At 40.5% G+C, this 18700-nt stretch overlaps 1 protein-coding gene across 2 annotated transcripts in view; it reads left to right on the top strand.

The window, feature by feature from the left end:
* LOC126470951 (CD2-associated protein-like) overlaps nucleotides 1-18700 on the top strand; it is an 86944-nt gene that overhangs the window by 43438 nt on the left and 24806 nt on the right. For both annotated transcript variants that reach the window (XM_050099011.1, XM_050099004.1), the window contains exon 8: nucleotides 8157-8316. In XM_050099011.1, the coding sequence (XP_049954968.1) occupies nucleotides 8157-8316 (160 nt within the window). The remainder of the gene's footprint in view (nucleotides 1-8156; nucleotides 8317-18700) is intronic.

Below are 18700 nucleotides of genomic sequence, written 5' to 3'. Positions count from 1 at the left end.
TCACAGATTCTGCTTTATGATAGGGTGTATTCTCAGGCTGATACAGTCGATCACTATGCCCAAACTGTTCCTCTGCGGTATGCCCCAGAAAATGCTGTAAGACCTGTTAATATCCTTCATTTTTCGTTTCCTTAAGTGCAATACGGGGACCAGATCATAATAAAAAAACTCTCCCATATTGCATCACCACCTCCTTCAAACATGGCACTACACATGATGGCAGGTAACATTTGCCAGACTTCATCATATCCAAATCTTTCTGTTGGATTGCGACAGGGTATTGCGTGATCCATCAGTCAGAATCACTTGCACGGTGGCATCACTCTTCACACCGTCTCGCTTACGAAGAGCTGCACAACCGTTGTTCCTCACTGTTGATAACTCTGTCATTGTGCTAGCTGGTTTAGTGGCACTGTTTTGGAGCTCAAGTGTGAGTCCTTCTACTAAGTTAAACATTTTACAACCACCCTTCTCAATTAAACTTCCTGGCAGATTAAAACTGTGTGCCCGACCGAGACTCGAACTCAGGACCTTTGCCTTTCATGGGCAAGTGCTCTACCATCTGAGCTACCGCAGCACGACTCGCGCCCGGTACTCACAGCTTTACTTCTGCCAGTATCTCGTCTCCTACCTTCCAAACTTTACAGAATCTCTCCTGCGAACCTGCAGGTTTTAATCTGCCAGGAAGTTTCATATCAGCGCACACTCCGCTGCAGAGTGAAAATCTCATTCTGGAAACCCTTCTCAATGTTTGACGGTCACTGTCTTTTAGTATGCAAGGTCTACTTCATCTTGGTTTAGCTGTGGTTCTTGCTTTGCATTTTCTCTTCACTATTACATGACCAACAGCCAGCTTGGGCAGCTTTATAGTGGTTGATAGTCCTAATGGAATTGTTACTCAGGTGAAATCGAATGGCCTGTCCAAGTTCAGCCAGTGAGCTCTCCTGAGTGACCCATTCTGTTGTTACTGCTTATCTACTGATAACACAGTATTCCCTGCCTCATTTTGTACTGGCAGGTCCACCTCTCAGGACATCTAGTGGTCACTTGGCATTACACAGGGATGCCCAGATACTTTTGATCAGATAGTGTATTTTGCAAATGTGCTGTCACCATAGAAGAGCTACAGTCTCACATACTTTTATTCCTTTAGTATCAGCTCTCTGTAAAAGTATAATATCCAGCTGGCATAGTCCATATCAACTCAGGCAGGCTAGAATGAAATCTTACCTTCATAGTCTCGGATGTTACTAAATTTGGCATATGTTAAAATGAAGGTCTAAGTAAAGAATATGTTTTTTTTTTTTTGTTTTCTCCAAATAAATTTCTGCTCCAAGATACAGCCCTCCAAAGATGACACTGTGCATACCGTTTTGAAGATGCGAATTTTGGAAAAATTTTTAAAATGCAGGACCTCTGGAACAGTTCTAGATATTTTTGGAGGGTTTTCTTATTTGAAAGATAATTGCTTTATGATTACAAAGAAATGCTCCATTTGGACTTACCTGTCAAAGTTCTTTTATTATAGCATTCTGAACTTTTTAATAATTTATGGAAAAACTTTTTCAAAAGTGCCAATCCATAATTTTGTTCTGTTGGTTAGTGCCATATAGTTCTGCATTCCCTGAAAAGGAGAGCTTCCACTGCTAGATTGAAAACTTATATAAACAATATAAATTTTTTGCCATTATCACATAACAGCCTCATAAAAATCAAAACCTAGCCTTAGTTAACATAGAGTTTTGAAAGATATGTAAGAGAAGCATTTTTTCAAGCATTTTAAATGGTTCCAAACCTGTATGTGCACTCTGTTATGTGCTAAAATTAGTCGGTTAGTGAACTAAAAATGTGTTGCACTGCTTCAGTATCTTCCTTTGATATAGTGTGATGCCTTCCTGTTGAACCAGTAGGACTGGAGCACTTAGTCTTCGAAACATTGTGAACAGGAAGGGAGGACTGATGGTGGTGCTGCTGTTCTTCATCTAGAAACCTATATCCAGCAGCTGGTCCATGTGGTAGCATGAAGTTCACTACAATTTCGTTTAACTCATAACTGGTATCTACAATCTCTGCAGTCCACCAGTTAGTCATACACACACGCCACAAACATCCCCCTTCTCAGGTTGTGAATCTTAATATTATCTTGCTGTTTTTGAGGTGTTGGCTGAATGAACAAAATTTCTTCTTTCTTGCTCTTTAAAGCGTGTGCAATATGAGTTCGCCCATCATTTTGAATCCAAAAAGTCTTCTAAATTCCTTTCACAGGAGTAATTTGTTTGGACCATTCTTTTTTCTGCTCATGGAATTCTTAGATTTCCTCTTTGTGCAAAAGAATGAGGGCTATAAATGTGTACGATTTCACGACTCTCGTAAAATACTCAGAATTCTAAATTGCAGCTGTACTTAGCCTGGAAAGATTGTTTTGTGGCATGGTGCTTCAGCAGGCCTCCTACACAATCACAAGGCCCCTTCCTGTGACCAGTAGCACTCGTATACCCAGTCAGTTGGCACAAGCTACTCGCTTCAAAGAACTGGTAACGATCTTTAAAGTGACTAGGAGCACCATCAGAAATTATGATGATCTTCTCTGCCTTTGTTTGCAGTTGAAGAATTTTGTGCATTGCTAGCAAAGCAGTGCAGAGTCATATCCTGTGTCATCACTTATAATTCCAACACTTGTGGTCATGTGTTGAAAAATGTCACTCCTGCAAAAATTGAAACTTGGTGATTACTCTAATGCTATCCGTGTACTTCTTGTGGGAGAATTACAGACCAGTTCTCAGCAAAATCACAGTGAATCACTAAACATTGATCTTCAGCCTGCACACACTCTTTCACTTCTGCAATGTGTTGTTGTTGCAATTTCTTCAGATGCTGGTGTGTTACTGCTTTCACTGACCATTTACCAAGCTCATCAATAAAACTGTCAAAGGCAACAGTTCTCATAATTAGTTTATTTTCCTCCCATGTTGCATATGTAATTTGTGCAGAGTTATCTGCTATGTCTTCCAGGCCAAGTATCTGTAAAGACAGTCTTCCCTTTCCAGGGCAATCTCCACATTCTTGAAACAAACAAGTATCTCACTTTAGATCACATACTACTAATGACTACACACGCCCAACCAAGGTGTCATATGTTACATGCTCCAGTAAGTTCTTCATAACTGTCACACAAAGTTCAAAATCCATGAAGTACACATATAAACAGAGATCTCTACGTGGGTGTGGAACTACCCTCTTAGGTTGTAGTGCTTACAGTTTCGATCTTCCAGTATGTGAAGCTGTATAGTTGCTCTTATAAATTGCAAAAGTTTCATTAATACTGCAAGTCATGTACCTCTTCACTTTCACAACTTTTTGACCCTCAACTGTTTCAGTTATAGTGTCTTTTTTGTTGGCACTCTGGTGAGAACAGTCCCATTTATCTTCCATATAAAATGACTGCACTATTTGAACTTGAGCTGCTTCTGCAGGATGACCATAATAGGGATCTGGCCTTCCAAAGACTCCTTTTACAGATCTCACATTTCTTGATTTGTCTACCATGTACTTTGATACTGATGGAACATGGTTCAAAACTGTTTTCTTTGAAAATGTCTCTGGAATAATAGTTAAAACTTGCTCCTTTGCACTGTAGGAAGCACAATATTCAACAGCTGAATTGATATTTGTGAAAATTCCTTGCAAAAGTGCTTTGGTTCATTTCCTTCTGAAGATTGAATTTCTACTTCGAAGAGTGTGGTCAGTTTTCCTGGAGTGTATTCATCCATAGCTTCAGAAATTTCTCTGTGGTTTCTTGATGCACAAATCTTATGACTCGACTTCATTGACCACGGTTTCTTAACAGGCCTAAGACCTACCTCTGTAGTTAACTGGCTCAGGGTATTTAATTCTTCCTCTGTTGATGCAAAATCTTCATCTGCACCACGGGAGGCTTCACCTCGTTCAGATACTATCGTTGTTGTTATTCTATCAAAACATTTAGAACACAAAAACTCATCACTGGAAATGTCTTCATTTTGAAACAGTCTGCAAATGAGAACACTTATTCCCAACCTGAACAAAGTCTGCTTTTTGGTTGGTCTTATACATCACTCTTTTATGGACATGCAAAAAGTCAACACACTGTGGCCCCAGTCAGAAAGCATTTCAAACAGTCTTTTTTGCAAAACACTCTGCAACTGTGTCAACTGGCAAATTCCTCACAAAAACACAGAACTCACTGGATGGGCTCAGATTTCTTAAAGCCTCTTCACTAAACAAATTAGCACTGAACAACTACAATACAGAAACCTGCAATGAAAAACAAGAACAAAGAAACTGACAAACTACTACATACTACATACAACAAAGTGTAAGAAATATCTGCAATGATGAAAGTGAAAAGAAATATCTGCAATGATGAAAGTGAAAAGAAATATCTGCAATGATGAAAGTGAAAAGAAATATCTGCAATGATGAAAGTGAAAAGAAATATCTGCAATGATGAAAGTGAAAAGAAATATCTGCAATGATGAAAGTGAAAAGAAATAACTGTAAGAAAGACAATAAAAATAAACATTGTAACAAAGAAATTAGTAAGAAACAACTTCAATGAAGACATACATTACACTTGAAAGATAAAAAAAAAATCATTTTTCAAAATAAAACCTGTCCAATTTAAAAGTAAAAGCTCTCCATTACAGAGAATATAGTACTACATGGTACCAATCAACAGGAAAAAAAACTCTAACTTTACTGGATTGGCATTTTTGAAAAAAAAAATTCTGTAAATTATAAAAAAATTCAAAAGGCAACAGTAAAAGAACTTTGACAGACATGTCCAAATGGAGGACACCTTTGTAATCAAAAGCAGTTATCTTTAAAATAAAGAAAAATCGAACAAAATATCTAAAACTGTTACAGAGATACAACATTTTTAAAAAATTTCTGAAATTCACATCTTCAAAATGGTGTTTGCAGTGTCATCTTTGGAGGCCTGTATCTAGGGGCAGGAATTTTTTGGGTAAAACAAAAAAATGTGTTTCTTACTTACTCCTGAGTTTTAACATATGCTAAGTTCAATAACATCAGTTACTATGAGGGTAACCCCCCTGCCTGATGTGATATTGATTATACCAGCTTCAACCTATCTTTGACTTTATTACTACCTACGTAACAGGTACTCCCTTACCCACCTTATCATTCACCCATAAACTGCCTCCGCAAATCTCCCCTTCTTCCATTAGTTTCAAAGGCTCTTATCTCTGTTTAAAATCTTTCATAGTGCAATGCCTGGATTTGTGTACTTGCTCAGAACCTTCATACTTGAAGCCAGTCGTAAAGTCTAACAAAGTGCCACCCACTGTCAAACGGTGCTATCCAACTCAAATCCTCAAAAGTGGTGTCTCTTCTCCCATGACAATAATCCACAACACTGCCCTCAACACACAACCATACCTTATCATAGCTAACAAATCCACACTGTCCCCTTACTTAACCTATTGTACTGAGCACACCTTCAAACCAGGACCATTGAAAGGTACAATCACATCATGTCACCTTACAATACTAACCACAATTTGTTCCTAATTCTCACATCTATTTCTCCTGTAGTTCTGAAAACATTTGTTTTATTGAAATGCTTAACCTTCAGTCTCACATCTAAATTTAACTTTGATGCCTTTATTAAAAATCTCCTTTCATTCACGTAGATTAGGCTGTTCAGACTTCAGTGCCCATCCACAGGCAGCCAGCTTCCTACAGGCATAGTTTGGCAAAAAGCTGACACGTCTGCAGTTGGAGACCCTGTGCGTAGTGTATGCAGACATGCTGCCCCATCATTGTGTGAATAGACAGTGGTGGCAAAGTGACTCCCACATACACCGAACGCATACAGTAGTGCTGCCTGACAAGTAGGCTGTACTAACTACACTTGCCCATGGATGATCTGAAGAGTGCCTGGAGGCACCCGTGCCACATGGGACAGTGCTGGAACAGGCTGACTTAGAGAACAATCTTAAAATACCATGACACCACAGTCTTGAATGAAAAACAATAATGTGACAATGGAATCTTGTCTGGAAAGTACTGACCACAACACCCAAAAAATCATCCCCCAAAATAATCGTTTGCAGGCATTCAAAGAATTCCACACTTCCAGTGTTGCCTTCTGATCCTTTCCAAAAACATCTCTAGCATTACCCTAGAGCAGTTCAGTGCCATATAGGGTCTGCAGTTTTTCAAATTTAAGGAGGTAGTTCACTCTTAGCCTTGGTTTGTGTGACTGGAGGTGCCCCACCCAGTATTTCCAAACTCACCTAAGGATTTCCTCAGCCCTTCCAGGAGGAGGACCCTATAGTTCTGAAAATTAACTTACTTTTATATTGTGCTGTAAGCTGCACCTCCCGATACTGACCAGTTTATCTGTTTCTTTGTGATTTTAAACATTTTGTACACTGACTTCAATTTTTACACAGTGCAAAGTTGGGGTATTTTTCATATTCGATAATGAAGGCCAATCCATCTCTAACTTTCACCTTTCGAAAGCATGTACATCGCTCCAAATGTTAGTGAAATGAATTTTTTTTTTTTTTAATTCTTATTTGCGTTAGTAGGATTTCATGTTTTCATGGTGTGTAAATTTTTGCAGCTCAGTGCAGACAGGCAGTCTCCAGTTAGCACAACATGTAAACTTGTCATTCTTTTAGCATGATGTGTCTTTAAATAATTTTACTTCAGTTTTTATTTTTGTTTTATATGTGTAGCTCACGGCCAGGTTCATCCTTTTCTAATCAGTTCCATTTTGGCAGCTTGGGTGTCAGGTGTCTCACGTGTAACTGCCTTGGTGAAGGCTGATTAATGTGTGTGTATGTAGTGTGTCATGTCATGCTTCTGTTATTTATGGTGATAAGAGTGTGTAAGAATGAAACCCAGCACTGTTGTATTACAAAACATAAAGAGGTGTGGCTATAAAATGAGGGGGCTGCTGCTATCACAGAGTAAGTACACATGTGCTGAAGATGAAACACCAATAGCTGCAAAGCCTTCTCAGTCGAATGTAGTACATCTGGTGTCTTCAGACAGATCAGTGTGGCCATGGCCTTCATTTGTATAAGAGCTGTTATTTCGTTTTGCCAGAAAAATTGTAAGTGTACTAATAGAGCAACAAATTGTCGTGCAACTGCTACTGAAATAGGTCTTTCACTAAAAACAGTGTATGGTGAAGACTGTTCATCACGTACATGAGTTTGAGTGGTTCAGGCATTTCCAATATGGCTGAGAATACATTGAATATGACTCACAGGACACCTTTAAACATCAAAAACAAATGAAAGTATCAAAAAAGTATGTAATATGATTTGATCTGACTTTATTCGATCAATTGCTAAACTGTAGGAATTGTCAAAGAATACAGACGGCAAAAATAACATGACAAGTCTTAACATCAGAAAAATGAGTGAAAAAGTGCCAAAAATTCTCACCATCTGAAAAAAAGCAGCTAGTACTGATATTTTGAATAACATGCAAAAAAGCTTGAATGGGCAAATCGGGATTCAAAGTGATTCCCCACTTCTACCCCCCCCCCCCCCCCCCTCAAACATTCATGGAATTGTATATCTTCCCTTGGTTCCTAAAAGTTAAACTATTGGTTGACATTTCTAAGTGAAGGCTCTTGCTCACCATTGTGAGAAAATTAATAGAAAAAAATTGCCCAAATTGTGGAAGAACAAGTTATGGGTTATGTAGTAACATATTGCACCAGCTCATATCATCTGTTAAGAGGTCCCTAGACAAGTACAGCATCCCAGTGTTAAACCACCCAGCTTATCTGCCTGACCTAGCACCATGTGACTTTTATCTATTCCCCAACATCAAATCTGCATTAAAAAGGAGAGATTAAGTCCATTGAATCAGTGAAAGAAAAAGTGGCATGGATAATAAAGGAACTCACAGAGAAAAACTTCCGCACTGTTTTCATCAATGGAAAAGTTGCATTAAGTGTTTTAGGGATAGGGGAGGGCAATATATTAAGTGTGACAGTAACTAAATAGGTATGTTTTCGAAGTAACATGTTTTACATCAGTAGTCCCATTATTTTATTGTCACACCTCATATTTACCTAGTAATTTAAAGCAAATTATCTAATTGTAGTTTATGACATTATCTGTATGCAGCAACCAAAGAAAAGTGAACGCCCGCCAGCAAAGACTCAAACAACAACAAACCGAGTTAGAGACAGTATTACAAAACCTGTCATCCCTTCTGGTATAAGCAAGCTGGACTCAACAGAAGCACCACAGAAGAAGCCCCCAGAGGTAGCTGCAGCTCGATCAGGTAAAAAAAAAAAGTATTTATATGGTAATGGCAAAGTCTACACAAATACAAATGACTGAAGGAGAAAAGATGCTCACTTGCTGTAAAGTTTGAGGCATTGAGTTGTCAATAGATACTTAAATGTGACTGGAAACATGGCTGACATTTTTCAGAAAATGTCCTTCAGTGTGAACTAAAACTCAGATTCACACACTCTCTCATGTTCTAACATTCCCCCTCACTTCCCCTCCCCCTCATGTCAATTATTTTGTTTGGTGTGCCCAGAGAGGCCATAAGGCCCATTGTGTAGAGTGTAGACACTGGCACTTGCATCGTGGCATTTGAGGGGGATGCCCTGCCTGTGAAGGTCAAGGTAATGGTGTGACATGAAACCGTATGTTCCACCTCCCACTCGTTGCTTCCATTGTCTCAAGTTTGGCCGCATGTCCTCGCAATGCAATGCCACTCCCATCTATGGTGACAAGTGGCCGCCCTCTTCATGTGGGGAGCCCTTGCACCCCACTGTCTGTGTAAACTGTTCTGGTCTCTCTTCTCCAAGCTCATTGGAGTGTCCAGTGTCCAGTGTACATGTAGGAAAAAAGAATTCAGGAAATAAAGAATTCAGGAAATAAAGATCTTAGACTGTCTCATCTATTTTGAGGCCTGGAAGAAGTTTGACAGTCTTCATCCTGTGCATCTCTTCTCTACCTTTGCCTCCATTACATCTTCCCCTCCTCTTCAACCCAGTCTTGCCCCCCCTTCCCTTTTCTCATCCTTAGTGTCTCAGCTCCCTTCCCCTCAAGGAAACATTCCTACTCCTCCCCCTACTCTTGCTCCCCCTCCCCTTCCTTCTCCTCATCCAGGGAAGAAATCCTTTTCTCTGGCTCCTGCTAAAGATGGGGCTCCCTCTCAAAACTACCCTCCCCAGCGTTCTCGAGGTAGAAGGCCTACAACCTTGGGTCAGATGAGGGACCCATGCTCTGATGGCCCCAAAGCCGCTCCCTCTCTGTCCAATCAAACATTGCTGCCCTTACTGATAACACCATTTCCCTCCCTCAGAGGTGGGGGGGGGGGGGGGGGGGGGGGGGAGGAGCAGCAGCAGCAGCAGCAGCAGCAGCAACAGCAACACCAACACAGGTCACCAGGTCACAGGACAAGGCTTCCTCGGGTTCCCGGGAGGCTTCGCCCCCTCCTCCTCATCCCAAATCAGAACCAGTTTTTATGGATGTCATGCCATCCTCATTGGTGGCAACCACTGACCAGGTGACATGACCGGCCCCCTCAGCTTCTATATGTCTACCCTGGACTGTATCCACAAGGTAATCCAATGAAAATGCAACAGATATTATCATCACCTACTGGAAATTCAATAACTCGTTTCCTCTTTCTCCACACTCTGTCTTGCACCTCAGGAAATTCACTTCCGTGATGACCACTGTCCAACTTTTCGTGGTTATCGAGTGTTCTGTTGGAACTCTGCCAGCCCCGGGATAGCATCTGTAGGGGTCTGCTCAATGGTTCGCACTGATGTCATTAGTGACTGGATCCCCCTTCATACCAGCTTGGAAGCAATAGCAGTAAGACTGCAAACAAGTCCAGCAATCACCATTTGCAATGTCTACCTCCCTCCTGGATGGCCACTTCTTTATGTTGACCTGCCTGCTATAATACTGCTATTCCACCACTGTACCTCCTGCTCAAGCAATTCAGTGCCCACCACCATCTGTGTGAGCATGCCACTTCGATGGGTAGGGGCCTTCTAAATGACCAACTTATTACAGACTTCGGTTTGTGTCTCCTCAATGACAGTTCCCCTACCCGCTTCACTGCTTCTCACAGCACCTTTTCTGCTATTGATCTCATGATCTCCTCACCTGCTCTCGCAACTTCCCTGCACTGGTCATCCCATTATGATCTTCGTGACAGTGACCACTTTCTGGTGATTCTCTCATTCCCCTGCCACTGATAGGCTCCCACGTTGGGCATTCCGCAGAGCCAGTTGGCTTTTATGTACATCTGCTGTATGCTTTGACATCTCTCTCTCAGATTGCATTGATGCATCTTGCAAGACATCTCTGCCATCTTCTTCATGCTGCCGGCACTGCTATCCCACTATCCACCAGTACCCATTGTCATCAACCGGCATTGTGGTGGGCCAAGGATGTAGCAGTTGCTATCTAGGACCAGTGATGTGTGTTGCAATGATTTAAATGATACCCTTCAAAGACCAGCCTTCTTGCTTTTAAGCATCTCTTTGCTAAGGCTCTCTACGTTATTCATCAGAGTAAGAAGGAATGCTGGGAGTGCTATTTTTCTGTCCTGGGGATGTATGCCTCTTTATCACAGATTTAATCCAAGCTTCATAGCCTTCTGGGCTGCCAGCAATAGTCACCTGTCCAGGGTCTTACCCTCCAAGGCTCTCTGTGTACTGATCCATTAATCCTTGCAGAACACATCACGACACTGTGCGACAGCATTGATGTCCTCCTCCATCCCTGTTACCTTTCTCTAGCAGAAATGCCGAGTTGGACAGACCCGTATCTGTATCAACCCCCACCAAGCTGAACTTTATAATGAACTCTTCACAGGATGAGAATTTTTGCAGGCTCTTACCTCTTCACATGATATGACCCCATCTCCAACAGACCATTTTTTCAGATTGGAAACAGCACTCCGACAGACTTTCAGTAACTGTCGGCACCTTGTCGTGGTCTTCCTTCACCTACATTAGGTATATGACATGACTTGGCACCGTCACACATTATTTACCCTCCACAACTGGGGCTTTTGTGGCCCCCTTCCAAATTTTATTCGAGAGTTTTTATCCCAACCGCTCTTCACTCAGCACCACATGGATTCAGGAGAACTGTATCCTATAGGGTTCTGTGTGAAGTGCCACACTCTTCCTCTTAGCCATCAGTGGGCTTATAACCTCTGTTGGGCCTGTGGTTACCTCAGTGTTCTTTGTCTATGATGTTTGCCTCAGGAGCATCTGCTGAGTGCCGGGTCCAAGGTGCTACCTGATGGGCCTGTGTGTGGAGCGTCTTCCATGGCTTCCAGTTTTCTCCCTGCAAAACGCATTTATGCATTTTTGTTGTCGACCCACAGTACTCCATAACCAGAACTTTATTTAGGTGACCAGCTCCTTGATGTTGTAGCACAGTCTCGTTTGTTGGCCCTTATTTTTGGTAAAAAGCTGCCCATATAAGCCACCTGAAGACTACATACGTGCAGAAACTTAATGTTCTCCATCTCCTGGTCCACACATCATGGGGTGCAGACCGTACTACTCTTCACCATCTTTACCATGCTCTGGTCTTGTACAGACTAGATTGTGGTAATCAGGTTTATGACTCAGCGGCTCCTTCAGCTCTGAAAAGACTTGATGCTGTTCACCATTGAGGGATGCATCTGGCTGTTGGTGCTTCTTGCACTAGTACCGTTGACAATCTCCTCGCAGAAGCGTTGATTCCCCCTCTACAAATGCAATGGAGCCAATTCCTGGTTTCTTATGCAATCGCCGTTCGCCAATTCCCTGACCATCCCATGTACCCTGTCCTATTTGGAAATGGGGGATTTCTCCCTCCTGATAATGGCTCACTGGCGGGATTGCCAGTTATCTCTATTGGGATTTCCATCTCCACTTACTGGAATGCACCCCATGTATTCCACCCCCCCCCCCCCCCCTTGGGTTGTGCCTACACCACGGATTAGGACTAACCTATTCCAGGGCCCTAAGATCTTCATCGCCCATATGATTTTCTGGTTTCTTGCACATTCCATTCTTGCGGAGTTCCAGGGTACCACCATCTTCTATATTGATGGTTCTAAGATGATAGACAAGGCAGGATATGCTTTCATGTCTCCTGGGTTAGAAAACCATATATTGTGGGGATCATGTACTATGTCCATAGCAGAGCTCCTAGCCATCAACAGGACCCTCCAATTTGTTTCTTAGTCCTCCCTCCAGAGTGTTTTAATATGTACCGACTCAGTGAGCAGCGTGCAGGCTATTGACCACCCTTTGGCCTCTGCTATCCATGACCTTCTCTCTGCCTTTGGCTGTGCCACCCACCTGGTTGTCTTTCGCTGGGTCACAAGTCATGTGAATATCCCAGGGAATGAACTGACTGGCTGTTCCTTTCATGATTCCAGCTGCCGATATGCAGATCTACATCAAATCTCTCTGCCCAAAAATGGAATGACATTTGATGTGCTGCTTCTCTCAGTAATAAGCTCTACGTAATCAGAGAGTCTACTGTGGTTTGGCACTCTTCCTGCCACTCCTCTCGGAAACAGTCCACAGTCTTATGCCGTCTAAAAGTTGGTCATACCAGGCTAACTCATTGTTTCTTCTTTCATAATAAACCACCCACACAATGTGGTTGTGGAGCCAGACTGATGGTATCCCATATATTGGTGGAATGTCCCCTTCTTATGGCCTTTCATACTCAGTTTCCTACATGAAAGTGGTTTTTATTTTTAGATATAAGGTTTTGCTTTACTCCTGGAACACAAGCAGGGTGGTGTGGTTGGGGCCTCCCTTCATGTTATCTCAGTCTGTCACCCACGACCACTGCCCGTTGCTAAGACCACTCTTTTTATCCATCTGTTTTCCCAGTTTTTAGATTTTGGATATCCTTTCATACCTTCTACAATGTGTGTTTTAAGTTCCTCGGTTCATAGTTTGAGTCCTCGACTGCATCCAGCCACTTTTAGCGGACCCTCTCTCTTCCATGCTAACTTTATAATCACTGGACTGATGACCTCGCCTTTTAGTCCGATAATCTCTCCTGCTTTCAATTAATTAACTAATCAATCAATCAATCAATCAGTTGGAATCCTCAAGTAGTGGATCACTGAACAACAAACAGAAGATAGGCCAATCACTCATAAACAAAACTTCATCATTGGTGTAAAAATGAATGTATAATTTGTTCACTTGTGCTGTTGCAAACCCACACCAATATTCATTTCACTGGCTATTTATTACACAGATAAAATTATATTATTTTGTTAAAAAACCTATAGGTACCTGTATATTGCAGTAGATAAGAAAGTTTTGCATGTTAGCATTTGCCAAAAACTTGTTTCAATATTTTGAATCATATGAGATGCAAAAGATGTTACCAATAGTTCACTGTTGCTGTAATCCTTCCACGTGGACAGAAGTGGAGACAGAGATACTACTCAGGTTTAAAGAAAATTTTAACAATGTTAGCTGCACATCTTCATACATTGCAGTGTATGACCTAAAAATACACCATTCATAAACTCGTACCAACTCTCATTTTTCATTGCAAACTATTCGAATTTCAGGCTATTGGTTTCTTAATTTTGTAATATCTCAATAACTATGACCATTAACGAAAGGACAGGCAGTTCGCCATGTAGGTATGAATGATGCTATATGATGCAAAAGAATCAACTTTCTTCACTAGACGGCATTTTTAAAATTATATAAGAAGGATTGTAGAGCACCTGGTGTGCCTAGACATTCTTCTCCTACTGGTACTGCTGCTCTTTGACTATTCAGCTAACCAGCAATTTCAGTGTGCACCTACAATTGCATGTAACTGGATTCAGCCACTCATGGAATGAGCACAGTAGCTACCATGCCATCAGAATGAGTGTCCACCCCTCTTATTTTTCCTTTGATTGTTAGTCAGCCACTTAAAACTGAGAAACAGTTTAACATGGTATTATAATTCTGTTGGATTATTCTATCTTTTTCCTGTTACTTCCATTTTAACATATTGCTAGAAAAATAAACTTCATAATAGTGTGTCATATTGTTAGAAAAATATACCCTATTTACTCGAATCTAAGCCGCACTCGAATCTAAGCCGCACCTGAAAAATGAGACTCGAAATCAAGGAAAAAAATTTTCCCGATTCTAAGCCGCACCTGAAATTTGAGACTCGAAATTCCAAGGGAGAGAAAAGTTTTAGGTCGCACATCCAAATCGAAACAAAGTTGGTCCACTGTAATATGAAACACAATTTAGGTCGAATGAATGACTATACAGCTACAGTAGTTTGGTTCGAGTCTTAAGCTTAGGAGTTAAGCTTTACCATGTAGCCATTGCTATGCGTCAGGTGCTCCGTACCTATTTGTACGGCTAGCATTTCTTTTTCACGTGCTTCGTCTGGTTTGAATTGATTGCTTATTTTTCTTTGATCTGGTAAGTGTCGTTCTATTTGTTATAGATGTTTACGTCACTCTAAGCTGAAAATGCATAACTGTACTGTGTCATGCATTGTTTGTCGCATTCTGATAGTGAATGTTTACGACCTGTCGCCGCTCGCGGCATGGCTTGCTTTTGTGCGCGCTACCGCCAAATTTTTTTTTTTTTTTTTTTTTTTTTTTTTTTTTTTTTTTTTTTTTTTTTTTTAAAAAAAAAAAATATTGCGTATGATAGAAGATGTTCTGAACGAGAGTTTAGCGAAAATTTTTCTCCGGTTGAAAATCTTTGCAGACGCCTCTATAGTACATTACATTCTGCACGGAAATTAGTCATCTTAGATTTAAAAATCTTGTCAATTGTCGTGCTTCATTTCTGACTGTATCACTATTAGGCATAAGAACAATACGAATATAAACATGGCATGATATGTATATTATTCCGCGTTTGCTGTTGTCTTACCCTAGTTTCGTAGTTTATTAGGCAGACAGGATTTAAATGAGATAGCAGCAAACACGAAAGAATACATGGCAACATGTTTATATTCGTACAGTATTATTCTTATGATGAAAAGAATACTGCATGCGATTCACAATTCATAAAAGTTCTTATTAGCAATGATCTCTTGTCACAGGTACGAAAAAATTCAGAACGTAGATTTGGCCATATTGACAAACATCCCAAACAATCTTGCCAGTCGGATTTTCATAGTATGTTGAAATGCTGCTACATTCGAAGATGAACAATACGGAATTTGTATTTACTTCGTTGGATAATGTATGAAAATGCAGTGGTCGAAACTCGACGCGGTGAAAAAAAGCTCGTCTTACACCTTTTTTTTTTTCTTTTTTTTAATTTACTGATGCAGAGGTTTTGTCGCCAGTATCTTTGTGCCTGCAAAGCATGCCTGTGTGGTGCTACATAATTCGACGGCAGAAGTTAGTTGTGGCGGCACCTACCAACATTTTTCAGAACTTCCGCTTACTTTGCACTCGATTCTAAGCCGCAGGCGGGTTTTTGGATTACAAAAACCGGAAAAAAAGTGCGGCTTGGATTCGAGTAAATACGGTAGTTTGTAAGAATACAGAAAAACCTGTATTTTCTTGCCAAAAAGAAAAGATATAATCTGGAACCTGAAGGACTTGTTTTTCCTGATAAAGGCTGTGGCAGAAATGAAGACATGAATTTCAGTGATCAGATAATAAATAGCCATCTACAGATGTATTTGATTTACCATTGAGACACTGTTCATACCAAAGACAGGTATTACTTTCAAAAATACCTCCAAAAAGTTGATCAGTCATTACACCAGTGTACGATTTTTACAAGTCAGTCATGGAATGTAAAAGTGTAAATTCTCTGGGTTAGTGGTATAAGTGAATAACTAGTGACACTTAAGATGCAAAATTATCAGTAGCGTGACATGTAACCCAGAAATAAACACAGTGATAGCTATTACAAAAGTAAGGTTCTGCATGGGAGAGTGTTATTTTCAATGTCCATTAAATAAACAAAAAGGAAAAGAGTATTGAAGTGTTTTGTGTGGAGTATTTCCTTAAATAGTGCTGAAGCATGGACACAAGAGAGGAGAAATGATTAGGAGCTTCTGAAATGAGGATCTGGAAAAGAATGGAAGATGTGAAATGGACAGATACAGTAAGGAATGAGGTTATGTTACAAAGGATAAACAAGAAAAGGCAAATAGTTAAACAATTACAAGGGCAAAAATAAAGTGTGGGACAGAGAATGGGAAGAAAATGCCGAATGGATCACGCTGTAGGAGGCACAGTGACTGAAGAGAGAACAAGAGCTAGACAAAGAGGAACTTTTGACATCAAGATTAGGGCAGCATACGCAGCCACAAAAAGGATGGCAGAAACCAGGACACCTTGGAGAATGCTGAAGTTGCAGTGATGGACTTGCCAAATGGGCAGAACACATCATCGTATATCCCTCAGATGCAATAATTCCTAAGGGTATTAAAATCCTGTGCTGACTGATAGAACCCCATTCAACTATATTTGTGATGGTTCAATGGTTCAGAGTATTTTTTTATGTCAATGAGTCAGAGTATTTTCTGACAAGTTTAGATATCTAGTATATATTCACCTATGAAAGGATAGCTGCAGATCCACTTTTTTAATTGTCTCTCATTGTCTTCATTGTCTAGCCTGGTGGTAAAGTGTGCACGTGAAAACTAAAAGGTTGCAGGATGAAATCCCAGTTGATCCATGGATGTTTTCAGTCTGCCTTTAACTTAGCTTTCACCTGTCAGTGACGTAAACATCTACCAGGAATGGCAAATGGTAAGATTCCCTGTTAAACTGCAGAGCCCCTTACCGTGATAGAATTGTTGGATTAGGTTAGGAACACTCGAATCACCGAAGTGGTGTCCAATTAAGACTTGGCATCGGGCTGTTGAGACATTTGAAATTAATATATTGTTATTGTCTTGACTTAATCTAGGTTGCTGGCTTGTTTGATATATTTTAATCCCTATTGCCCTACAGAATTATTTGGTTGGGCAGTACCAAATGAGATAGTGCTGTGGTTTAGGTACTGAACACACACTTCCGAGAAGTAGGATTCAAATCCACATCCAGTCATTCAGGTTTATATTTTCTGTTGTTTATGTTAGTCAATAAAAGATGAATAATATGATGGTTCTTTTGCGAAGACGCAGCACAATTCATTTCCTAGCCTTGCCTTATTGGAACTTCCGGTCTGTATCTATTGACCATGCCATAAGTGAGACATTTATCCCTAACTATGCATCCTTCCTTCAAACATTTCACACTGACAGGGGAGTAAACCTTGAAAATGATGTGGGACCAGGAGAAGAGACAACTTTGAAAGGTAGAGTACCTAAAATGCTGTTAAAAGAATGGGCAAGTGAGTAGGACTTGCACTATGGTACTGCTGTGCAAACATAGTTACGTACAAAGGTGGTGGTGGTGGTGGTGGTGGTGGTGGTGATGATGATTTTGTGCGGCTCTATGGCCTGGTTCAAACCTTTGTTGGACCTCACTTCTGCAACTTGTGTGTCTTATCCTACCCCAGTTGTCCAACCACGGAAAGTGGGCCTTCAGTTAAATGTGGAATCTGACCCGCATATTTCTGACAACTCCTCGCATCATTGAGAGGTGAAGGCTAGTTCGAAACAAAGATTGAAAAATTCGTGGTCGACAGAGACTCGATCCTGAGACTTCTTAGTTTCCAGGCACACGCTATACCACTAGTCCACCAGGCCTGACATGTACATAGCTTGTTCATTTATAGCTTTTGATGAGTGAGTGTGCGAGTATCAAAATATGTGACATTTATGGCCATATCTTTTGATTGCATTGACTTTTAAGCTTAACAAAGGGACCATAGACCTCAGTATTTGATATAAATTTCAACTTGATTCTTCTACCTGTTCCTAAGGAAAAGAGGGTAACAATCTGACAAACAGGCAGACATACAGATAACAAAGTGACTATACAGATTCTGTTTTTACTGACAGAGGTACAGAACTCTAAGAAAGTAGTAAAATACATATGGTACAGATCCATTAAGTGAGGTCAATTGGGAGAGTGAAAACTGATCATATAAACAGTGCAAGAGACAAGAACAGTAGTCCACCTTGCCCACAGGTGCAGAATTACACCTTTTGTTTGTGATACATGCTACTAACCCACTTATTTTGCCAGTCATGACATAAGTGGCTTCTGTTGCTATAGAAGTTAATTATGTCCAAGGTAGACCAAACCTCATCTTAACTAATTAAAGGACATCAAACTTACATTTACGTGTTGTGTTCTTCAGTGCAATGGGATCTAACAGCTACTTACAAACTTCCAGTATTTCATTCACTGTTCTCATAAAAATAACAGACTGAGCTGTACCTGTCAAGTTCAAAGACTCATCCAGATACAGAGAAAGGAACTTCTATATAAATTGATACTTTCTCCTACATATCTTTCACTAAGTCTTCAGTTTGCCACAGAGAAAGGGACACTGGCTGTGGTTGTTGTCATAGTTATTGTCCCACTATTAAAATGTAGACTTCAATGAAGACAACTTCAGAAAATGATTCAAATTGCCAGCTATCTTATGAGAAATTTTGAAGTTAACTTTTACAGCAGAATCTCTTCCTGAATGATATGCATACTGGAATAGTGCAACACCTTTTATCAAAACATATCAGTTACAAAAGTTCACCAGACTGAAGTCTGAAGC

The sequence above is a fragment of the Schistocerca serialis genome, chromosome 1 (genome assembly GCF_023864345.2).
Source record: "Schistocerca serialis cubense isolate TAMUIC-IGC-003099 chromosome 1, iqSchSeri2.2, whole genome shotgun sequence".
NCBI lineage: Eukaryota > Metazoa > Arthropoda > Insecta > Orthoptera > Acrididae > Schistocerca > Schistocerca serialis.
Note: the sequence above shows the minus strand (reverse complement) of the source record. Positions and strands in the feature narration are given on the sequence as shown.